General features: G+C 40.1%; 2 protein-coding genes and 1 long non-coding RNA gene across 3 annotated transcripts in view; 2 read left to right on the top strand and 1 right to left on the bottom strand.

The window, feature by feature from the left end:
• itpr1b (inositol 1,4,5-trisphosphate receptor, type 1b) overlaps window positions 1-17,377 on the top strand; it is a gene marked incomplete at both ends in the record, with an annotated part of 108,108 nt that extends 90,731 nt beyond the window's left edge. The window contains 6 exons of the mRNA XM_083893028.1: window positions 1,028-1,222; window positions 3,199-3,384; window positions 4,790-4,955; window positions 6,525-6,685; window positions 15,839-16,000; window positions 17,291-17,377. Coding sequence (XP_083749154.1) covers window positions 1,028-1,222; window positions 3,199-3,384; window positions 4,790-4,955; window positions 6,525-6,685; window positions 15,839-16,000; window positions 17,291-17,377 — 957 coding nt within the window. The remainder of the gene's footprint in view (window positions 1-1,027; window positions 1,223-3,198; window positions 3,385-4,789; window positions 4,956-6,524; window positions 6,686-15,838; window positions 16,001-17,290) is intronic.
• A 2,167-nt stretch (window positions 17,378-19,544) lies between these two features.
• Window positions 19,545-22,238, bottom strand: LOC310929995. Its single transcript, XR_014592885.1, has 3 exons — window positions 22,106-22,238; window positions 21,954-22,026; window positions 19,545-19,779 (listed from the first exon to the last, which is right to left on the bottom strand). It is a non-coding gene; the product is annotated as an uncharacterized lncRNA (long non-coding RNA).
• Window positions 20,562-24,727, top strand: bhlhe40 (basic helix-loop-helix family, member e40). Its single transcript, XM_083892878.1, has 5 exons — window positions 20,562-21,191; window positions 21,347-21,407; window positions 21,523-21,630; window positions 21,913-22,036; window positions 22,149-24,727. Exons 1-5 carry the CDS (start codon window positions 21,115-21,117, stop codon window positions 23,024-23,026), a joined length of 1,248 nt encoding a protein of 415 aa, XP_083749004.1. The 5' UTR covers window positions 20,562-21,114; the 3' UTR covers window positions 23,027-24,727.
• Window positions 24,728-24,991: the final 264 nt, after the last annotated feature.

Raw genomic sequence — 24,991 nt, 5'->3', positions numbered from 1 at the left:
CCCACGTCACCTCACGTTAACCTGTGTGAAGTTATCGTTCTGCAAGTTGTAAACGAAGCTGAAGGAAAATGAAGAGGAGTTATCAATCAGGTTGTTAGAAGAGGAAGAAAAAAGAAAGATAGACACAGTTGTAAGTCGCGCTGCTGGCGCAGATAATGATATAATCATAACTTTAACAGTCATTGTCTAAATAACGGGCACACAGACAGCAGCTAACATTAGCGTCAGAATGCTACCTGACGCTAACGCTAACTGGGACCGTATCTATGTTCCCCGGGTCCTATGTTCCCCGCTTTGTATGTGTCCGGGGAACATAGGACCCTTTCTCTAACCCTAATCCTAACCCTATCCTTTTTCAAAAAAAGGGTCCTATGTTCCCCTGTCACATACAAAGTGGACCTTTTGTGGTAAAAACGGGGAACATAGGACCCGGGGAACATAGGTACGACCCCCGCTAACTAGTAGAAGCAGGTGCTGATGAGGAATTTCCTGCTGTGGGTTTAGTACCCCAAGAAAACTATTTAACTTCTAGACTTTATATTTTGTTTATAATGTGAGTTATTTACAGTGCAATGTGTAGTTTTTTTAAAAGCTTTTACAAGTTATTTACAGTGTTTTATTGTTCTTTACATTTTCTTTATTTTCACATACTTTATTTATCTCTCCGTTCCTACAACAATATAAGGAGAAAATTAAAATTTTTCTAGCTTATTTACGAATGGTTATTAATTGTGATTAATCGTGATTAATCCACAGCTACCCTGTGATTAATCCGATTAAAAATGTTAATCTTTTGACAGCCCCTAATTTAAAATTATTGGTAAAAAAAACAAAAAAACACAAAGAAACCGTACCGAAGGTACAGTGTGCATTTTATTGTCGGTTTGCCCTGTAACCCATGAGAAAGACGATATTAAAATTGGAATTAAATTCCTTTTGAAACAATTTACAAAAAAAAACAAAAAACACCATGCTGACATTTGCACTCACACTACTCTCTTGACACATGCTGTACACGTCTTTTCAGCTCTTTGATCTGGTTTACCGAGAAGAGACTCTGCTGAACGTGATTAAAAGTGTGACCCGCAACGGCCGCTCCATTGTCCTGACAGCAGTGCTGGCTCTCATCCTCGTCTACCTCTTCTCCATCGTGGGATACATCTTCTTCAAAGACGATTTCATTTTGGCTGTCGACAGAATACCCAACAAAACACTAGGTACTGTGACAATCAGCTTTCCCCTCGATCCCTTACCAGATGAACATAAAGATCTTGACCCGTCTTGATCTAGACAGTCAAGAGGAACGTGATGTTTTTCTGCTGCACACACACACCCCACAAATAAAATTGAATCATTTGGTCACCTGCTTAGATGGCTTCCACCGAACCCAGTGTAGAGGTGCTGGGACTATGAGTTTTGACGACAAAACAACCTCTGTTTTGTCGTCATTCAGTTTCAGAAAATGTTTATGCATCCGTTCTTTTACTTTGGTTAGCCAGGACATGACACATCAGTGGTACCAGGCTTTAATATGGACAGATGATTGGGTGTCTTCCACATATCAATTAAAATGCTGTTATGCTTGTGCATGATTTATGTAAATGGAGAGTAAGAGGGGACCTGAATTAGAACCCAGGGGGACTCCACTGGAAGCATCTCACCACTAGAGCGGAAAGCCTAGTTAGGAGATAAATCCAGTGCCTCTAAAGAATATGAAAAGTGTGTTTACCTTGCTTCTAATATCCTACGCATGTGACCTGTCTATGTGTGATGTCTCCATAAATCTTAGCATAAAGCATCAAACGTGCATACTGGTTATTCACTTTTTGTTTTGTCTTTCCAATCAAACAGAGCATGGAGCCAGTATGGTGGGAGAGTTCTTCTCTGGTGGAGGGTGTCAGAGGGAAAACAGAGAAAACTGTTCAGACACTGTGGTGGAGGGTAAGCATGTATGTGTGAGTGTGTGTGTGGAGGTTGGCTGACTGGGGTCATTGAGTTCTTTTAAGTTTGAATCCGCATGTTGATACATGTCTCGAGAAATTCCCATGTGTTTTTGTGTGTGACTGTGTCTGGCTCTGTTTTGTGCATGTTTAAGGGTGTGAGTTTTTAAGGGTCTTTGTGTCCTCGCAGACGTCTGACACAGACGGACAAGAGTCGTCCTGCAGAGTCGGTCGGTCACGGGATTAGACATGGCTGGTCCAACTCACAGCTTTTAGGGAGCTGAGTGAAACAGCAGGGGTTTAGGCTCCATGTGTGTCTCAGGTGAATGAGCTGATGTAGGTGCCTGGGATCAGAAGGTCAAGGATTAATAGCCATCAGATTAATGTAGGTCAAGGAGTGCAACCAGTAAATGTCACAGAGGGCTTTGCACTGCAAATGGTGAGTTCTTGCAAACTGAGTGACCTTGATGGGAAAAGTCTCCAAAGAAAGATTGCCAACTAAAAACTGATCAGCCGTCCATTCCCGACCTTACCTGGGCTTCCCTATCCATCACCACCAGGTTGGTTATTTATATTGGTCCCAATTTCCCAAGAAAACTTTGCAAAAAATTAATTTCCATCTGTTTTCAGACCCAAACCCAGACCCATGTAATAAACTCCTGGGGTGTAGCCGCTGTAAAGGGACGTGGTATTTGAATGCTGTATGTTTGCAGCCACCTCATTTATCAACGTTGGGTCATTGCTATGTTGAGATTGTTGAGAAACTGTATGTGAACCTTGTCGCATGATGATTTTGGTGCCCAGATCTGCACTAGTTCCTACACCAGTTTGATAAATGAGGGCCCTTCTGTTCTCTATTGGACCTGATTTACTTAGCCTGATGGTTCTCAAACTGTGGTACTCGGAGGAAAATCAGAAATAATGTTCTACTGTATATGCCAGGGTATGTGATTGGAGTCGAGCTAATTAAATACAATAATTAGTCACCTTGTCTTTTGCTCCATCTTAATATATTTTCCTGATAACAGTGTCTGTGAGGAAGAGGAGGATGATGAGAGAGCAAATGATCTTATGGTGAATAAATCTGCCTCTTGTGTAAAGTCTGTAGCTGACTTTGCTCGGCCTATTTGTACCACTGTATTTTATAATACAGTGGTACTGATAATGTCGTTACTCCGAGCGCTCAATCTTTTCTCACGCGGTACTTTATCAATACACCTTCGCCGATCAGATAAGGTTTTGCATTTCGCCCATACAGGAAGTGACTGTCTCACAGTTTCTGTTTGTCTCTACAGGTTCCGTTGTGGTCCAGCCATCAGCAGTGGTCATCGAGGACAAGGAGCGAGCTTGTGACTCCTTACTCATGTGTATTGTGACAGTATTGAGTCACGGCCTCAGGAGTGGAGGAGGTGTTGGGGACGTCCTGCGTAAGCCATCTAAGGAGGTAAGAACACAATGACTTTGGAAAAAAAAAATCACACCCACAGTTTAAATTCCATGTAACAAGGAAGTCTGTGTCACTCCCAGTCCAGGTGTGGTCATGAATTAGTTGGATTATTAAACTGTTTTTATTCATTTTACCAATCTCTCCTCCTGATAACAAAATTATATTCACGCCATTCTCCCTACCACATAGATAAAGATTAAGTTAAGTTAAGGAAAAAAATTGTCAAAAGAATCTCAGAAGACTGAGCTGCTTTGTATGGAGTGCAGTGAAGGCATCAATTTGTCTAAAGTGGCTCTCAGCTCCAGGAAGATATGATCCGTGCTGCTCGGTCAAAGGGTTTACACAGAGGACTTTCTTAACTCCAAACAGAAAACAAGCATGAATGGCACTGATCCAGGATGAGGGTGAGCTTAGATTCAACCACAGAATGTGGAGGTTTGCAGTTTGACCCACAGAACCAGGGCATGACTCATGAGATTTATGTAAACCTCAGCCAGATTAGCATTCATGTGAATTCTCTACACTGTTTGCTGTTGTGTTCTTGACACACAATGGTGACTTCTGTAGAATGGGATAGTTCCCTGTCAGTGCATTGTGAGCCATTCCACTGTGTTATTTCAATAACAGCACAATAATCACATGCTTCCTGTTTACATCAACAGAACAGAAATTTTAATTTAATATTAGGTTTTTAAGTAAAACTTAATATTTTAACAAGGAATTGTATTTTTGATGGATTTAGAAGAATTTTAATGATTTGTTTGGGAGGTTTGTTTATATTAACTAAGTAATAATGTACAGTGAATGGGTTATACTTGTGAGAAAAAAAAAACAATACACACAGAAACTTACAAAAAAACTAAATTTATTATGAAATATTGATTTGAGTCTGTCAGGTTCTACAGTGCTGGAACTGCAATGTAGACAAGCTTTTTTCTCCAGGGGAAATGTTGGTCATCGACCACAAATTTGAAGTTTCATTCTTTCCAAATATATTAAAAGTAAAGTTAGAAAATATATCTTTGTTTTTATGTTCAATATAAACAGAATTTCACCAATGAGTTGACAGAAGGGCTTCAACCAATGATTGTTTTCCCTCTCTGTTAATTTGATTATTTTTCTCAACTGATCACTTATTGTTAATCGATGATCCCAGTGCTTTTTTTTTGGTTCCTTGGCATATAAAAGCAATGAAACCATAACATGTTCACTTGTAAGGAGAAAATCAGAGAACATTTTCACAACCAAGCTGTGAAATGATGAATACTAGTTGCCTTTATGATTTTATTACGCAAATGAGTAAGCGTTTGAACACCAGTCAATTTCTGTACAGATTTTAATGAGGTGTGACATCAGCTTGTGGGATTAGTTTTCATAGTTGTTCCCCACTTTTCTTTAACAGGAGCCCCTGTTTGCAGCCAGAGTGATCTATGACCTGCTCTTCTTCTTCATGGTCATCATCATTGTCCTGAACCTCATCTTTGGTGTCATCATCGACACCTTCGCTGACCTGAGGAGCGAGAAGCAGAAGAAAGAGGAGATCCTGAAGACCACTTGCTTTATTTGCGGTGAGAACTTTGACACTGTTACACTTGTTCTGGATGGTGATATTTCAAAGTGAGCTTACTTTTACTTTTTATTCATAATAATAAAAGGATATCCTAATAAAATTGTCAAATGAGTAACGTAACCCGACAGGAAATCAGGTTAGAAACATTCATTCATTCATCAAAATTAATTACTTCACATTTCCAGACTCTCCGGCCAGAATGCAGACATAACATGACAGTATATAGTATAATTATATAATATTATCTGTCTTGAAATTGTCTTAATCTATCAAATGTTGTTTTACTTGTGTCCAGTCTTGTTCAAAGTAGCGAAACAGCAAAAGGACTTTTTTGCTGGTCTAATTTATGTATTCATTTTGATCATAAAAGTGAAAAATACATGTGGTTCACCAAGTCAGTGCTGATTTTATTGTGGATCATTATGGGGAATGTGACTCGTGACCTTGGACACACGTCCTCCCCTCATCTCTGTATCGTAGTCGTGCTCCCTTCTCAAATGCCTTGCAGTTCCATTTGTCACAGTATAATCGGCAGGTATGAATTGCAACTAATTACTTATTTGTCTATTGATTATTACTTGTTTGGTTTTTAAAAAGTCAAGGAAATGTTGGAAATTTTTATCAGTGTTTCCCAAACCTGGAAATGGCGATGTTCTCAAATTGTCTTTTTTTTGTCCACAAACCAAAATGAATCAGTTTTAACCATTTCTTTGTTATATGGAGAAAAGAAAGCTTTTTAAATTTTTAAATTTAAGAAGCTAAATAAAAATCAGAAAGCTTGTTTTAATTATTAAAAAACACACTGAAACCGATTAATAATTGATTAATTGAATAATCGTTGCAGCCCTCACGCTGAGGCAGACAATAGCAAAATCAAAAGAAATCTGAAAGAGTGACAGTCGTCTGCTTCTGCTGTGGTACGTGCTCATATATGAGCATGCTGCTGCTGCTGCTGCTGCTGCTGCTGCTGCTGCTGCTGCTGCTGCTGCTGCTGCTGCTGCTGCTGCTGCTGCTGCTGCTGCTGCTGCTGCTGCTGTGATGCAGCTTCGCATCACAACTCTGTTTTTCTGGGTAGCGTAAACAACGAAACGCCTCCTCTTCCCAGAATGAATGGTTAGTCATGGTAGGTGCTGATGTGGAGGAGTAGTGTTTCTTCCTGTTGCCATATGGCTCTTGACCATTTTAGACTGTACACTACGCAGTCACTCAGTTGTCATTTCGTGTGAAGCACACACACAGTCATTGGGTGGGTATCGTCGTCATTACTATTTTGTGTTGCTCAACCATGAGAAAGTTTGTTCCTCTTTGACAACAGCGAACAAAACACGAGGCGAACTAAACAAATAAAGTTAACTCACATTTTTAGCAAATCTCACCTTTGACATTCTATTCTGTCTGCCATTTCTCTTGTGACTCTGTTTCCTCTTGTTATTTCAGTCAGGCGTCATGTAGGTCACAAGAACCAGCAGACCTGTGTCATGTTGTAACACAACGTTTCTTCACTCTTCCAAAGAAATGAGAGCACTGAGTTTATATTGTGTGTGTGTGTGTCTCATTTCTTTCCCAGGTTTGGAGAGAGATAAGTTTGACAATAAAACAGTAACCTTTGAAGAACACATCAAAGTTGAGCACAACATGTGGCACTACCTGTTCTTCATCGTTCTGGTGAAGGTCAAGGATTCGACGGAGTACACTGGGCCGGAGAGCTACGTGGCTGAAATGATTAGGGTAAGAATGTTGTCATGCACATGTGTTATATTGTTTTAGGCAGACGTTCATACAACACATGCATACTTTTTTTTTCTTTTTTTTTTAAACCAACTTCAGCTCAGATTGGTGTCTAATAAATGACACAATAAATAAAAGGCATAGACGCTCACACGAGGCAATAAGATTCATCAAATACAAATTGAATGAAGAAAAATAAATACGTGGATAAATGTAGCAGCAAACCAATAAACCAGAATAAAAACAGATCAAACTAGAAAAGCACTCAGAGAACACAGACCTCTGCTCAGATGTATGCCCAAGTTATATTGCACTTCCTGTTTCGTGGCGAGTTGTCAAAATTCGCCAAACTTCCAATGGTTGCTGTGGCCACGGCCTTTTGATCAAAATACAAATGTTTTATTTTGGTCCAATAAACGCACTCGAGTTCATTAAATCACGAAGTGGGCAAATTGCCAAATTCAAAACGGCCAACTTCCTGTTGAGTTGAGGCCACGGTCCCAATTAAGTTTTTTGCTCGTCTTGGGCTATTACAAGTTCCCACCAAGTTTCGTGAAATTCGGTGCAACTTAATCTCCACTTGCTCCATCCACGTTTCACCTTAGGGGTCGCTATAGAGCCCTTGTACTAAAGCACGGGTCCGAGCCCTATGCCAATATCAAATTTTTTTGCCAGACCTGACCTCCATGCAAGTTTCAAGAGATTTTATGCACGTTAACCCCCTCAAAAATGAAAGAAAACAATAGGTTCCTCGCACAAACTTACTCAGTTTGTTACTCATATGTGCTGCACTTTGTCAAAGATTTTCTTCCAAATGGAAGCATATTTTTTTTTTTTTTTTTTTTAATTGATGTTGACATGAACATTTTTTTCAGGAAAATGTTTACTGACGTTATAAATCATGTGGAAAATGGCAAAAAAACAAAAAAAGTGTGAAAAGTTTTAGTGTTTTACTTCCTGCTAAAACTGACCCTGCTAACTGAAAGACGACGTCCCGGGTGAACACAGGGATTTCTTGATTTTTGGCAGCGATACCAGTTCCTGTGGCATAGCCGCTGGCCATTAATGGTTCAAACTTTATCTTTTATTTCATTATTTAGATCAATTCAAAGAGGGACCAAAGTAAAAGGATACAAGCAGTGCATCATTGTCACTGAGATCTACCGTGTTGTCGACTTTTTTAGCCACATCACCCACGTTGAACCCACTAACTCTGGTGTGAAAGAGGCTTTGACAGAGGGAAAAACAGAAATACTCTCAACAAATCCACTATCCAGAAAATCCCACCCTCCCACTGCCACAAGCAAAACAGTGAATCTTTGACTCATGTTAAAACGGGTTTGAATAGAATTGATTACTGCATGCTTTCGTTTCTCTGCGCTGCCAATAAGCAATCATTCTGGGGGTTTTTTTTCTTCCTCCTTCTTTACTTTTTTAAACTCATTTGCCCTGCCTTATGTAATCCGCCACCTCTGTGACCCTGAATCCTTCCAAAGTATTATCACATCAGTCAGCTTAAAGCATATGAGAAATTAGCATTCTCATAGTCCTCCATTGGCATAAAATAGGTTAATCCTCCGAAACAGCCAAGAGAAGCATGGCTGTTAATCACACGCACACACACAATCACACATTCTTCTTCATTGGGACAGCTTAATCAAAGCCCTAACCTTAACTATAACCGGGACTTCTGGTCCTGCTAAGGTCAGTGTTTATTCAAAGCATTGCTTTGGGACATTGCCAAGAAAACTGGGAATGTCCCAAAGCAAAAAAAAATTCTTTACATAATACAAAGCACATCAAAAACAAACACAACCTTTTCAGGTTTTAATTGTATGCCACGACGGCTCGAGCCGAATGTTCTCTTTGGAAACTCGTCAGTTAAAGTATGAAGACAGAAGGAGAGCTGATTGTTTTGATTGCTGCATCATATTCATAACCTGTAAGCAATTAACTACCAAAGGAAAGCCCCTGCTTATGAAGTGGTTGCTTCCCTGACGCACTTCCCTGTGTCACTGTCAGTTTATGACACAGTTTCTCATTGATGCCGTTTAGCCCACTCCACTGTGTTTTTGCGACGTGATCTGTTGCACCACTCTCTCAGTCTTGTGAGCAGTCGCCTGATTTGGGATTAACCCCCATCCTCTCTCCCATTAACCTTGCACCCCTGCTGAGCCAAAATGAGTTTGTCAAGGGTGTGCGTTTTGAGCGGTGGCTTTAAGGTGAACGGCGAGAGACAACGAGGCTCACATGGTGCAAAAGACCCCGATGACCCCGTCAGTTGACCCAGTCATCCTTAACATTAACTCTCAGCTTTTCGTGCTAGTGTCTGGTGCCAAGCCTGCATGTGGTCGTGTTGTCTAAAAAGATTGTAGTCCGGGGGCAATGAATAGTTTCCAGATTCATCCATTTAAATGATCATGATATACGAAGGCCTATTTTTTAGGGCTGCCAAATGAAAAAATGAAAAATCTTCTTTTTTTCTAAATTATTGCATGATTTGGTGTGATTAATCACAGTTAATCTTGTCATTTTAATAGTGACGCTTGTAATAATTCATGTTTAAAAGAAGCACTTTTTTTTAATTAGCCTTCAGCATCTAAATTCCTGTGAACTACAGAGAGAACTTCTCTGCACTTACACACTGTATAGAGACACAGAGACCATTAAAATGACTGTAGCTTTACTCACAGTTGATACTAAAGACTGTATTTTCCAATCTCAAGCTTCTTTATCTCCTTTATACTGTATAATCTGTGCATTTGTGCCACAATAGTAAAAAATAAAAAGGTGAGAATACCATGTGTCTCCTAATGCTGTTAATAATTTGGTGGCAGTATTAGTATTAGTTATCTTCGTGCCTACATGTTTTATTATTGTGAATGGTAGATTTCAGTCAGACAGATAACTTTTTCAAGTCGAGTCAAGTGACGAGGAATTTACCTTTTTGCCGCTGTTTTGTTTTCTCCGAGAATTACGTTTGTGTGATGATAGGAGAGAGGCAACAGGCGATAGATGATAACAGTTCAATAAATGTGTCCCCCATTGTATGTGAGACTCAGCTGTTTTTGGTTTATGTATAAAGCGAGCCGTACAGGAATACCAGTACCAGTAAGTGTGAGTTTGTTTGTTTACTGGAAATATGTAATATAACTGCATTTCTATCGAGACAAACTAATTTTCTAATTTACTGTGGCAATGACACGTGACACCACTGCTCATGACCTATGTAGCCCTTCTGGTTGTGCCGCATTTGACTTGCTAGTGGACTGATATTCACTTGTGTAGAATACCAGACTAGTTTTGCATGATTTCAGCTGCAAAACCATGACTTTGGAAGTCTAGTACCTTCAGTCCCCCCCCCCCCCACACCCCACTGTGTTTCACTTTATTTGATGCTGCAATAATGTGGAAGAAGCTACAGCTCAGAAGGGGGTGTACAAGTCAAACAAGTCTGACAATGACTGGGACTGACGTCAATGGTGGAGGGCTCTAGGTGAAATGTCATGTCTAAAATGTCTAATGATGATGTTTGATTCACACATTCCACCAATATATATATATATATCTAAAAAAGTCAGTTCCACGAATTGCAAACATTCAAATCAGTAAGTGCTGAATTATATCTGCTTGTGTCTGTTTGCTTGTGTGATCATTTTTAGCTTTTATTTGCATATTTGTAGACCGAGTGGTCTCTCAGCTCGTCAGGTGGCTTGTGGCACGGCGCTGACGTTCTCTGTTGCTGTTTTAACCACAGAGCATCCTGTTTCTCTGTCATTGCCCGTGCGGTTTTAATAATGAAAAATGAACTTCCGTCATTTCCATTGAACCGGGTGATGTTGAGTCTTGAGTGGTAGCTGCACTTTTTACTGGAAGTGATTTTGTTTGTAAACACGAGGGCAAAAGGGCAACGCTGCCAGAAACATGGCCCCATCAGACAAGCAGTGTGTGTGCGTACTACAGCTCCAGGACCTTTTCGTGCATAAAGACGGACTTTTTCAGGACTTGTAGTTCTTCTGGAGACCAAAACCTGGTCCTAATGAAGCAGAATTTCTGAGGAACTGGTTAAGTTTGGGGCTAAAATTTGAATTGTGGTTAGGGTAAGGTTAGAGATAACGTGTATTAGTTATTAGGTTATTAGGTTAGGTTATTTAGTTGTTTTTTTTATTATTATAGAGTTAACTAGAGTTATATTTTTCAATGATGTTGGTCGCATATGAGTTTTTGTTATTTAGTATGTTTTGAATTGGCCATAGTGTTGGTCATCACATAAGTTAACTTAGTTAACATAACTTATGGACCAGAATGCACTTGGGTGCATATGCCACTAAAAAAATGGACATTACATTTATTTTGCCTGGATAAGAAGCAGCACATGGTGCAGTAAAAGGTATTTTGATTAAGTAAAGACTGACTTTGATTTGGATTTAAACTACAGAATTTACCGTATACAGATGATGATTCCATCACGTCCACGATGGTATCAAGACTTTTGCTACTGTGATATCATGAAGTTGACAAATTGATGAATCCTTAGTAAGAATTGATCCTTATCCCTCACCGTCAAAAGTAGTATGTGGAGGCTGCCTAATGGTTGACTACAGTGAGGTTGCTGCTGCTTCAATTTCCCAGATGGCAAAGTGCCAGTCAAATGTCTGTCCTCTGGTGTTCCGACATGATGTAAAATTTACATCAAGCCTCTACGATACTGTTTCATTTAATGAAACAGTATCATAGAGGCTTTAACCAGCTCAAAGAACAACCCAGGCTCAGAATATGAATTTTGCCTAAATTGATTGCTGTGGTGGATTAGTTAAATTGGACACTCTAAATCAGGGGTTCTCAAAGTTTTGATACCTGAGGGCCAATTTAGGAACCCAACGTTGGACTGAGGGCCGCCAAAAGAAAAAAAAAGGGAAGAAAAACAGAAAGAAATCCCATTTGTAATTATTTTAATGACCAGATTGCAGTTCTACAGTTTACACACAACATTTAACAAGATTAGTACCTCCTGGATTAAAACTATCAACTGTAATTCATTGCGGGCGGCCAGAAATGTTTCTGTGGGCCGCACTTTGAGAACCAATGCTCTAAATGGACTGTAGGTGTGAGAATGGATGGTTGAATGGTTGTTTGTCTCTATATTTGTCCCTGTGATGGACTAGTGAACTGTCCAGGGTGTGATCCTGCGACCCTCATGTGGAGGATAAAGTGGTACAAAATGCATGGATGGATGATTGCTGTGGTTGTAATTTTGTTATTTTTATTTTATTTTATTCACACCTTGCACTGAGATGCCCCTGCTGGAGCTGTGTTTTGGTATCGTCATTGTATCGGCGTGTGTTGGGCGCGAGGAGGCAGGTGGAATAGGTAAACACAGTCTATGACGTTTTTTTTTTGCATTCAGGAAGTGGAACTTGTTCATAACAGTCCTTCTCTTCTCTCAGTATGACTTTATGCCTCGCATTATCTTAGTGTTGTGTGATTCCCCTTTTGGGCTGCCTTCTAACCCAGGATTGGTTTGTGGTTCGGACAGCCTACCCACTCGCCCATATGTCTCCAAATCAACCGCTGAAACCCAGGGACTTTTCCAGCGCAGTTCTTCAGCACTACACTGTTTCTAGACGGTGACCTCAGCAGCTGCGTATCAGCCTCCCTCCTCATTCATGCTGCATTAGTACTGATGGCCGTGTTGATTGAGTTCACATGACAGTAACATGCCCTTGTGGGATGTGTGCCGATGTTGTTAAGACTCAAACATAGACGCGTTCACATGACTTGGACTCAGTTCGGAGTTCGGCTCAGACGGCTCCCTCAATAACAATGGCATGTGTTGATGAAGTGCCGGAGGAGACAGAAGCATGAAAGAATGCACCCGAGTGACCCCACGCAACCAGCAGAGTGTGGCCGCTGTAACTTTCAGCTATGTTGACAGGTTAATTAAAGACAAAATAATATATCTCCATATTACACAAACCTTAATAATCTCTTTATTTGCTATCATTCCTGTCTTTTGTCCCCACAGCCATCAGCATTTTAAGTGAGCTTTCATTTCAGCACCATATTTCATTACGTGTTGTATTAATAATTTCATTCTACCAACATTATTCTCATCTTTTTATAAATGTTTGAATTGATTTAACTTGTATGCGTTCAATTGCTGTCTTTGTGTGAACTTCATACTTAAAGTTATACCCCCTTAGGTTAGATTAGATTTGGTTGCGACATGTGATCACTGGTGAGAAAAACAAGTGTGGTTTACTGAAGCAGGTCATGGAGTTTGACACCGTTGAGCGGCTACTTTGTCCAGCACACACTAGGGAGAGCAGCTACTGTGTCGTTTATAGTGCGACCAGGAAAACCACGTGTTTTAACCTCATTTTATTTTTTTTCCACGCGCCGTAGTGCTGTAAAGTCGCTGTGGTCACCTGCTGCCACTTTCATGACTGTGCAAACGATTTGGCTCACAGATTTTCTACAGAAAAACGACATGTGCTGACATGTGTGACAAATCAAAAGCACACTGCATTTCCTGTGACGCCATCACACTACTCACTCTCGTGTCTGACGAGCTGAATGCTTTTCATTTACCATCAGAGGTAATTCGTCACAGCCTCTCTGTGGTGGTGATGGAATGAATGGCCAATTCCAATTGCTTACTGGTATATTAATCATTAATAATAGGAAATTAAAATTATTTTGCCTTTAAATACAGTATCAAAACATGTGTCATTTTCTATAAACTTAAAGAACAGTACATTAAAGTCTGGTATTTTTTTTTTTAACTTACTTTGGTTATATGAGGCTTCTGACATTGGCTCATCTAATAACATCTTGCTTTTATTTGCTTATTTACACATCTCTTTTATAAAAAAGACATGGACAAAGATTAGCATTCATTATTTCAGCTCATGATCTTTTAGCCTGTGAACAAAAGCCTGCTTATGTATACAGTTCCTCAAGAACATGTTCTCCTCGTCTTTCTAACTGAAAACTGAAGAAGTTTGTTCTAAACTGAAGAAGTTTGTTCTAAACTGAAGAAGTTTGCACCAACGTCCATCAAGAAAACCAGCGATTTTAGCTCACAAGGACACAGGAGCTGCTGGTCCACTTCTGCCTCTTTTGGTCAGTTTTTTGTCACTTCGGTGAATCGAAGAAAAACGCAGAAGTCACAAGATGAAGCATTTAAACTTTGTGACGGAGGCAGGAGTGGACTAACAACTTCAGTAAGACCTGGTCTAAAATGTTTTCTATGGACCATGGTGTGGGGGGGAGAGCAGTTTACAAACTTTGATTTCCATCTTAAATACTGTTGTCTGAGCAGTTGAAGATGATATCAGGCATGTCTTCGACCATAGCAAGTGTCAGGATCCCAGGCTGATTCACAGAAACAACACCATGCTCCATGAAGTTAAATGAATGAATTAAAAAAAAAAGTAAAACCATAGCGTTAACTGGTTTGTTTCAACCTTTTTATTTTATTAAATGGACATCGGTTTGGAATGTCAACCAAATTTAAATGATTTTGTCAAACATCTACAGCTGAATCAATGGTCTCCTTTCATTTGGGAGTTCACAGCTCTTTGTTTCTGTTTGTTCATCCCTTCAGGAATATAAAAGAGCTGATAAAAATCAATGATTTCCACGGTATTGTTTCTTAAGTGCTGCTGACAGCCGTGTGATAGAAAGCACAGTGGCCAGGACAGAGTGTACAGTAAAGTCTGCTCGCTGACACAGCCGATATTTCAGATGTGTACTCCAAAGTCTAACCTTTGGCCTCAGTGCTCCCATGAGTCATGGGAGCATTCAAGTGCTATGTGCTTGTCTGAGTGCTGTTTGTTCAACAGTGTGCGTGCGTGAGTTTACGTGCGTGTGTGTGCAATCAAATGAGGACATTTGTTTTTCCACCTAAGGTCACATGCAGTAAGAGGAGACGTGACATAAACATATCACCAATGAGTGAAAAGCCTGAAAGCAGCAACTTCTTTAATGTCCCCATGAGTCATGATACAAAAAAAAGACCAGTGATAAAACACGTTCATAATCGATTAATATGTTGTTTATTTTCTCAATTGAATGGTTTTTCATCCATAAAATCTTGGTAAATGGTCAAATGTTTTCCTAAATCTCAAAATGTCCTCAGCCAAAGACATTTCTTTTTTACAGGTGAGCAAAAAAGTTTTATTGATTTATTAAAATTCAAATCAATGAATGGATCGTCAAATTACTTGACAATTAATTTAGTAGTTGATTATTTGCTTAATTGTTTCAGCCCAGCTAAAATCAAAGTGAAACTAGTTTAGTTTAACAAAATAGTCGATGAGAGTCAATGACAACTTGTAATTTTATGAATATGAAATAATAAATAAGTTACATTTAGGGCAGGGTTTGGTTGAAAAATGTTCTATACCATATTGATATTTATTTATTTGGAATTTTAAAATGACTTTTTTTTTGTTACATATTTTGGTGAAACCTATTCATTCAGTTAATAAGCATCAGCCTCTCGAAACACAAAACACACACATACGCTCTCCTTTGGCGAATGAGCTCCGTCTCTGGTCGTGACTTCCTGCTCGACGTCCATGAGCACTGTTAGATCTCAGTCCAACAACATACTGCATGCTTATTGGCTCACTGGTGCTAAAGAGATTAACTCTCAAGTTGGATACCCAGTCGGTCGCACAAGAGTATTGAAGTTTGATACCTGGGCCACGCGGTGGGGTAGTGGCTAGCATTGTGGCCTTACAGCAAAAAGACCTGGGTCTCACAACCTGGTCCGACTGATGTCCTCTCTGTAAGGAGTTTGTATTATTCCTGTGTTTTCTCCCAAAACATGCAGAGGTTATTTGATATTAAATTCACCAGGGTGTTCTAGCTCCATGGTTCTCAAACTGTGGTTCGTGTACCATCTGTATATACCAGGGTATGTGAGTAGAAAATGAAACAAATAACAAAAAAATATATATAATTAGTGGAGGATGATGAGAGAGCAAATGATCTTATTGGGATAAATCTGCCTCCTGTGAAAAGTCTGACTTTACTCAGCCTATTTATACCACTGTATTTTAATGATGGTGTTACTTTGAGAGCTCAATAGAACCACTGTTCCAGCCCTAACCATCCAATTTTTATAATTTTTTTGTCCACCAGGACCACAACTTGGACTGGTTCCCACGGATGCGGGCCATGTCTTTGGTCAGCAGCGACGCAGACGGGGAGCAGAACGAGATCAGAAACCTGCAGGAGAAGCTGGACTCCACCATGAAGTTGGTGTCCAACCTCTCGGGCCAGCTGACAGAGCTCAAAGAGCAGGTTGGTTGAAGGCGAGACACGTGGCCACAGTCTGACATCATCACGGGGGGGGGGGAGAACCATGAGGTTTTCTTTTCAGATGTGGTCAAGCAGACGTTGTTCGAGGTTTGTTTGTTTGTTTGCAGCTCGTTGCCCTTTTCAGATGCAGCGCTCTCTAAATGCAAAACGCAATGAGTCATCATTCATAAGGCAGCTCATGAGGCTGCCGGCCTGATTTAATTTTTTCCACAGACCAACAACATATCTTTAGTGTCTGTGGAAATCTCTATTGATCTTTGGTAGTTTTTGTGTTTGTTCTTCTGTTTATCGATTTGCTTATGTGCCGGATAAATCCCCTCTCGACATTCAGACGAGCGCAGGCTGGAGACGTTTTCCTTCAGGATAATTACTTTTTCATTAAACTCGGTTTGGGGCTGCACTGCTCAGTTGTGCAATAGCAGTCTTGTGCACCAAAATTGCCCAATTGTTGCAATCCACTGCTTCTTGTAAACAGAGTTGTAAAAAAATGTCTTTACCCTTGAAATGAGAACTATCTGTGAGGAAGTGAGTGTTGTGGAGACATTTTGACCCAGACAGGCGGAAATGATTATCATTTGTGAGAACTGCGAAGGGCAGGCAGCATCACATTATGTCTAGATTCACGGTTTTAACTTCCTGCTTAGTTTCTTGACTTTCATTCTTTACTTGTTTTAGCAGGGACTTAATTTCTTCCTAAGCAGCACAAGTGGCACAATTCTTCTCTGCATTCTGTGGTTCAAAATTAAATTGGCTAAATTGGAAAATTGCAGTGAGAAGAATGTCGGCGTTCTGCTCCTCGCGGAGTTTCAACCACGTATTTTTCACCAACACATCCTTTTTTTTTTTTTACGCAGATTTATTTCTGCTGCAACACTCACTTTAAGAACACTCGGGCTTCTCACTTTTAATGTTGTTGCGTTTCAGTGTCGAGGTGCAAATCGCCGCCCGTGTGTTCAATGAAGTTCATTCTTAGCAGAAAACATGTTCTCTTTCCTGTCGGTATAAAGGTTACCGCCTGTGTAATGACTTGTGTACTTTGCTTGATCTCTGAAATTTCTTGCGTTTGAGTTTCACTATTAGTGTTGAGTATTGTGCTGCTTTCGTCAGGAAACGCTGGACGGTGCGTCTTTGTTATAAAAAAAAAAAGTGTTATATTGTGTGTTTGTACGATTCTGTGAAGGCAGGAGTGGACGAGGAGCGCAGACGAGAGAGGAGAGCACAGCAGCAGGTGAATTTTTATTTTAATCTATTTTTCTTCTCTTTGGTTTCCAGATGACAGAACAGAGGAAGCAGAAGCAGCGCATTGGCCTGTTGGGACACCCGCAGCACATGAACGTCAACCCGCAGCAGCCTGCGTGAGGATATGAGCGTGTGCGCGTCTGAACAGAGTTGACACTCGCAGACAGGCTGCACGTCACTGATATTGTACTGAGTGTGAGTTTAACTTATAACGGTAGAGGAGCTCTGTAACATAGGTAGGTAGTAATAAGACGCTGTGTAGCTCAGTCCCTCCTCGCCCTCTTCAGTCCGGCTCTGAATGTGTGCCAAATATAGACATAAATCTTCATCACCATTAACACAAGGCCTTTACTGAACGTGACAAACGATGGGGACAACTGGATGGAGAAAAAAAAATAGATCCATTTGTTTGTTTTTTTGTTTTTGTTTTTCTTTAAGGTTTATTTATGATTTGAATGTTTTCTATTTATGTTTTGGGCAGCACATGCAGTATTAAACTTCTTATTTTTGTACGTCCGTGTAATATACTAACTTAAATATGCAACCTCACCGGTGTGTGGATTTAAGTTCCATCAGTCAGTTCTTAAATTGTGGGCCAACATTTTTGTCTGCACTCTGGCACTGGATAATTAGGGAGTTGTTGATTTGTCTTTGCTCAAGCAAATATAGAGAAAATATTTAATATGCTGGCCTTATTTTCCTCTTTTTTTCCCCCCCGTTCTCCAGTGTTATTTGCATTCTATAGTTTATTTTATGAGAGCAATATATTCATATAGTTTTCTTTCACCTGCGTGTCACATCTGTGCAAACGTACTTAACAATAAATGTACTTTCTCTTTCGATTTAGTTACAAGGACATTTAAGAGGTTTTTGCAGAATTGCGTTTGCCATTCCAGCTTTTACAGTTTGTTCAGGAGTCAAAAGACTTTTCAAATATGTTCCATTTGTGCCTATTATTTTCCATTTAAAGTCTCACACATACAGTATATGATGCTGTTATGCTCATTTTCTCTGAATGGTATGACTTGATTTTTTGTTTTTTTCTCCACTACTGTGTGTAGATAGTTTGTTGCTTACTTTTGCTTTTGTATAGAAAAGTGCGACGGAGAAAAGAACTGTTACTGAAAATGAATGATTCTGTTAATGAAAATCTAAGCATTGTCAATTTGTATACAAAAGTAGGATTATTTATTAAAATTGATGTAATTATCCATTGCTGCCCGTGTTGTGCATTTGTTCATTGTTTTGACAATAGCACAGGATTATCAAAAACTCTCAGCATTAAGTTAAACCAGGAATGTGTTTTCTTAAAAAAAAATAAAAAAAAATATTAAAAAAAAAATGTATTTGCTTCAAATTATATTCGTACTCCCTCCTACACAGTCGCACACCGTGGAGAGCGGCGGATCTAAAATGACTCACTCCTGTCCTGACAGTAAAGGTAACCGTCATGACGTAAACGGCATGTAAGCTATTATAATTCCTATAGATATTATTATTTTTATGTACCAACTTCTCTTTATTTCTGAATCTCTCAACACATGCATGTGGTTTTTACAGCTGGTTTTCATGTCATATACATAATTAGCCATCAAAAAAATTGAAATGAACAAATTAACATGGATGTGACCTTATTACTATATTACCTGCTATACTAGGTCAGATTAAAAAAATAAATAAAAAATAACAACACATAATTTTGTTTAATTGCTTATAAGTATTTCTTAAAACATATTTGGATAAATACATATTTTACAGTGAATTAAAACTTCACTACAATCATTACAAAACTGAAAATTAAAAACATTATTATTTATATATATATTTAATGACCTTTCACGGCCCATGAGGCGGCCGCGGCCCACACTTTGGGAATAGTTTGAATACATTTTTATCCTGTTTCTTTGTTCGCACTGGAGTACATTTTTATTTATTTATTTATTTATTTATCCATCACCGGTGCTTTTTGTGTCACTGACATAAGATTGAGTTCACTTTTAAACACTAAAGTCATACACTGATGGCAATAGCACATAAACACAAGGTATTTACAAATATATTATGTACATTCATTTGTTAGTTTGTTTGTTTGTTTATCTCTTTGACCACTGAGTATATTGGATATTTTTTTCAGATGCAGAGCTGTAGCCAACCACATTCAACACAGTCACGTTAACCAAATGTATTTTTAAAAAAATTAATGATTTAAAAAAAAAAAAAAAAAACTGTGGAAACTAATTATGTGATTTATTAATTTTTTTTAATCATGTTTTTTTGTCACAGAATATCAGAGACATAAGGTGTCACAGCTCCCTCCTCTCCTCCCTGTGTTGTTTTGTCTCTCCGGTGTCTCTCGTTACTTCGGGATGTCGCCGGATGGAACCGAGCGACCAGTCGGGCACACTCGGCTCTCTGCGCGCGTGACGTCACCAGCAGGGATTGGCTCCTCCTCCTCCTCCCCCTCCTCCTCGGCTCTCCTGCTGCCATGAGGAGCTCAACGTGACGTCCCGGTTTAACGTTGTCTGTAACAAAAAGAAAGAAAAAAAGGAAAAGACGGAACCAAACTGCAGCGACGGTGAGCGCACGTGCTGGACACAATACAGGTACACAATGTGAAAAAATACAATATGTACGTGTTCATAATGTGAGCGCGTGGCACGTGTATAAAAGTAGAAAAGTCACATTTCATCAAGATGAAAAGCTGTTTGTCGCAATATGCGACATGTAGTATGTTTATACAGTAAGTACATAATAAATATATTGTTTTAAAAATTTACAAATACATGATGAATTAACATAGATAGATAGATAGATAGATAGATAGATAGATAGAAGATAGATAGAAAGATAGATAGATATTATTATTATTATTATTCTTATTAATAAGAATAAGAATAATAAATAAAACAATTCTATGTATCTTTATGTATGTGTGTTAGATATAACAAACACACATGTACACGTATGTGTGTGTGTGTGTGAGTGCATAATTAGTAAATAATACATAGCTAGACTATATTTAGAATACTGTATGTGTAAGTCTTTTATATGCACATGTTTAGTAGATAGATTAGATAACGATATAAATGTGTATATAATTCCGTGCGTGATGTATATATATATATATATATATATATATATATATGTATATATATAATTAGTATCAATGTAATAGATAGGTAGTAGTTAGAATATAGTTAGAATATCTGTATATGTACGTGTGTTATATATCACAAACACACGCATACAGTTAGTGTGTATGCATAATCAGTATCTTTATATCAGATAGGTAGTAGTTATAAAGTCATAATATACATGCACGTGTGTTGTATCCCAAACGAACACACAAACACCGCCGTCGTTTGTAAACACGCTCTGTGTCCTGAGAGCCGGAGCATGGTGGTACACGGGACTGAGTGTGTGTGTGTGTGAGCGTGTGAGTGTGAGGGGGAGGGAACACTGAGCAGCAGCAGTTGAAAGCACCGTCCAACACGTGAGGCTCATGTGACGGAGTGGAGTCAGTATCTCTTGTGGGAGACGTGCGTGTAGTCACAGGGTTTATTTAACACGTAGTCAAAAACCCACCCAGCTCCCTCACACTCACTCACTCTGACTGTGCCGCGCGTGGAGCCTCGTCAAACACACTGAGCTGCGGGTGACAACACAGCTGCTCTCAGCGGGAACACACACACAGACACACTCACTGGATAACAGGAGACACTTTTTTATCCACTTGTGCGAGTTTGTGATATTTTTTCCTTCACTTTTTTTTTCTCCTTCTTCTTGTTTTTGACGTGGAGACGCATTTGCATCGGTTTTTTTTGTTAGAATTGACTCGTGGTTTGCAGCTGAACGACATGGACAGGATTACCAGCGCGCAACCACCTCCCTGTGTTCCCAAACACCCGTCACTGGACATAAGTGACATGTCAGGGTAAATGGAAATTTCTTTTTTATTCTGCTTTTTTCTTCTTCTTCTTCTTTTGCTGTTTCTCTCTGCTTTGCCTGTTCAACTCTACACCTTTTTATTATTATAATAACCGAATGAATACTTAAACAAATGTTGCGTCTTTTTTTCCCCCTCTAAAGAATGGATTTTCCTATCTATGTGTACAAACCCAGGAGAGGCATGAAGCGCGATGAGAACAAGGTGAGTGAAGGCTGCACGTGCACATCCACGCTCACTGCTGCTCCTGCGTTTGAACGATTTTGGAGAGACTCACTGACAACCCTGTGTGCACACCCCCCCTCTCCCTCCATCACAGGACACGTACAAGTTGCCTCATCGACTCATCGAGAAAAAGCGACGTGACAGGATCAATGAATGCATCGCCCAGCTGAAGGATCTGCTGCCGGAACATCTGAAGCTTACAGTGAGTGTTGAATTCTACATATGGCATGTCCGTCTGTCTGTCTGTGATATCTTAGACACCACACGGTTTTCACTGTTTGTTCCAGACACTCAGTGTAAAGAGTCTCAAAATAAAAAAAAAAGAAGAAGATGAAAATGTGAACAATTTTTTTGAAATCCTGGAGAGAATTTTCGTGTGTACGTGGATTGCACGACTGCCCGCAGAAGGCTTCTCCTCTGCTCGGCAGCAGAATGTGTTACATAAGTTAGATCAACATGCTTATCCAAGGTCTTCCTGTTATAGACGCTGGGTCATTTGGAGAAAGCCGTGGTGCTGGAACTCACTCTCAAGCACGTGAAAGCTCTGGGTTCTCTCCTGGAGCAGCAGCAGCAGAAAATCATGGCACTACAGAAGGACCTGCAAATAAGTAAGTCCCAAAGAAACTCAAAGTGCTGTTTTTGCTTTGCCACGGGCCAAGTTGTACAATTGCACTCACCAGCGGTGTTAAGATGTTAACTCTTTTGTTTGTGAACTACCAGGTGATCATGGAGGTGATGGTGTGGACAGCAGCGAGGAGATGTTCCGCTCTGGCTTTCACTTGTGTGCAAAAGAGGTCCTCCACTATCTGGCCAGCCAAGAAAGCAGCCGCGACCTGACCCCTTCCCATGTCATCAGCCACATCCAAAAAGTAGCCACCGAAGTTCTGCAGCATCAAAGCAGCATGGATCCAGATAACCCTGCCCCTCAAGCCGCAGAGAAACTGAAGAAACCCGCCGGACAGCAGCCCCAGCGGGAGTCCGAGGTCCCTGCCAAGAACTGCGTTCCTGTTATTCAGAGGACTTATCCCCATGCGACGGGGGAGCTGAGCGGCAGCGACACAGACACAGACAGCGGGTATGGGGGGGAAAACGAGAAGCGTGACCCCAAATCCCAGTGGTCAGAAAGCTACGCCAGAGAAGTGGAGCTCAAACGTGCCACGTCTGAGCGCGCGAGCTGTGTCACCGCCGCCGCCATCAAGCAGGAGGGCGACGAGCCCCAGGTCAAGAGGGCGAGGTGTGAATCGCCAGAGGACGAGATTGTCGCCAGTCACGCGGCAGGAAGCCCCGGCAGCTACATGAGCTTCTCACCCAACCAGCCCCCGTTTTGCCTCCCCTTCTACCTCATACCCCCCGCGGCGGCTGCAGCTGCGGCATATCTGCCCATGCTGGAGAAATGTTGGTACCAGGGAGGCATGCCAGTCATGTTCCCAGGAATGGGTGGCTCCACAGTAGGTGTAACCCCAGAGACTCTCCCCTCCTCCGTGGTGATGTCCCCAAGACCAGGGTCACCGGTTCCCCTCCATCCAGCCATGGACTCCTCTGCTCTGCACAAAGCTTTAAAACAGATTCCTCATTTAAACTTGGAAACCAAAGAATGAACAGTTGTGTTTCTTTTGGAAACTTTCCCTCCTGAATGTTGAACGAGGTCTAACAGTTGGCCCCAACGGAGAGGACGTGTACTGCCGCCAACGTTTGGCCCATCAGAACTCTCACCCCAGTAAAGAATCCCAAGTGGGCACCACCACTTAAATCATCAGCCTCTATGTTTAAATGGGATTATTTTTAGGGGGTGGGGTGCAGTGCCCATGCTCAGGCTCATATATCACCTGTCGCGTGGCTCTGAATCACTGTGAAGATGACAGATTTAAAAATCGCACGCAAGAGCATTTTTCCTTCTTTTCATAGCAATGTTCGCCTTCTTCGCGCTCGCTGTTGAATGTCAGGGGTCAGAATTAGGGCTGCAACTAACGATTATTTTCACAATCGATTCATCTGTCAATTATTTTCTCGATTAATCGAGTTCTTGTTTGGTCCGTAAAAGTGTCAGAAAGCATTGATCAGCGTTTCCCAAATCTGGGAATTATGTTTCTCAAATTTCAAACCCAAAAAAAAAAAAACAGTTTTATTTATTTATTTGTTGAATGCAGCAAAGAAACCAGAAAATATTCACATTTAAAAAGCCGAAAACTAGTTTTTATTGTTATAAAGAAATCCACTCAAGCCGATTAATCGACTATCAAAATAGTTGACAATTAATTTAGTAATCGATGAATAATTGTTGCAGCCCTAGTCAGAATGTAGGACACAGATAGAACGCCCTCAGTGCTCGAGAAAAAACTAAACTATTAGTTTGGACCTTTTTTTTTTTTTGCACACACACACACACACACCAGTCTGAAATGAATGTAAAATTTGAACAAAAGCCCCTTGTCGATGCTGCTTGAATTATTGACTGCTGTAGATCTGTGAATGGAGGATCTACCTTCAGTGTTTTTCCACTCCTTTAAGTGCAACAAAATATTGTTTGGACTAGAATGTAACCAAAAGGAAAAAGACAAAAAAACTAACAAAAAAAAAGAAAAGGTTGACCCTTTACGTCACAAAATCTCCTTCACTCTCACAATACCTGGGAGCTCAGTGAACACAAGTGTTCATGATGTTCAAAGAATGTTCAGGGCGTTGTCGGTGTACGAGGTGTGTCACTCATGTCTGTTGAAAGAGTGATGTGGCCGAGCGCGCTATTATGATTTAGTCTGTGAGTCACGACTATTTGTGCGTTTGGATGGCGGTCCCGTGAAGTCACGTCCTGTAATATTATTATTATTTTGTTTGTTTGTTTGTTTGTACTACTTCATACATCTCTATTTTTGATACATCACCCACTGAGTGTATCTGCGCCGCGTTGCAGAAGAAGGTTCAGGAAGTCTTTCGTTTTTTTGTTTTTTTTACTGTATGCTCGCAGAACGGTTGTACAGTACATTGCATATTTTCTTCATGCCCACAGATTCTCGGGTCAAGTTCAGGCTTGATCGGAGCTCGTGCTGTTGCCTTTACTCGTATTTTAACGCAGACACAACAACGGCAGGTGTTTATTTTGTAATGTATTTGCTTTAAATTTTGTGTCTATGGCAAAAGAGATTTAAAGTAAAGCTCAGACAAAAATAATAGTTTTGTATAGAAAGAGGTACTTGGGATTTTTATTTTGACATTGTAACACAAGGTTGTTTGTTGTACATATTTTGTATATAAGTATTATTGATATATATTAAAATATTAATAAAGCTTTTTTTTTCTCTTCACCCATGGAATTTTTTTTATCAGTATTTGATGCCTTAAACGTGTCGTAACCGGCCAACCAGACTGCCCCTAACAGCAACATGTACTTACATAACACTTACATAACCCCTAAAGCAGCAGGGCCTCTGTAAATCAATAGCACATCTTAGATTACAGGCTGTAAACATATCAAATTCAAAAGTGTTTCTCTGCAACGGTGTGTGTATTGAACCCGTGAGCAAACGCCCACATTTGTACATTTATTTCACAATCTCTAATCAGTGCCT

This window comes from Microchirus variegatus (genome assembly GCF_963457635.1).
Source record: "Microchirus variegatus genome assembly, chromosome: 7".
NCBI classification, from domain to species: Eukaryota; Metazoa; Chordata; class Actinopteri; order Pleuronectiformes; family Soleidae; genus Microchirus; species Microchirus variegatus.
This window is presented reverse-complemented; position numbering and strand designations above follow the sequence as displayed.

Bases quoted from the DNA above. Each gene is read 5' to 3' on its own strand.
- bhlhe40 (XM_083892878.1), top strand. From the start codon at position 21,115: ATGGACAGGATTACCAGCGCGCAACCACCTCCCTGTGTTCCCAAACAC. The intron at 21,631-21,912 runs GTGAGTGTTGAA...TTCCTGTTATAG, and splicing joins CGGAACATCTGAAGCTTACA to ACGCTGGGTCATTTGGAGAA. The intron at 22,037-22,148 runs GTAAGTCCCAAA...GTGAACTACCAG, and splicing joins ACAGAAGGACCTGCAAATAA to GTGATCATGGAGGTGATGGT.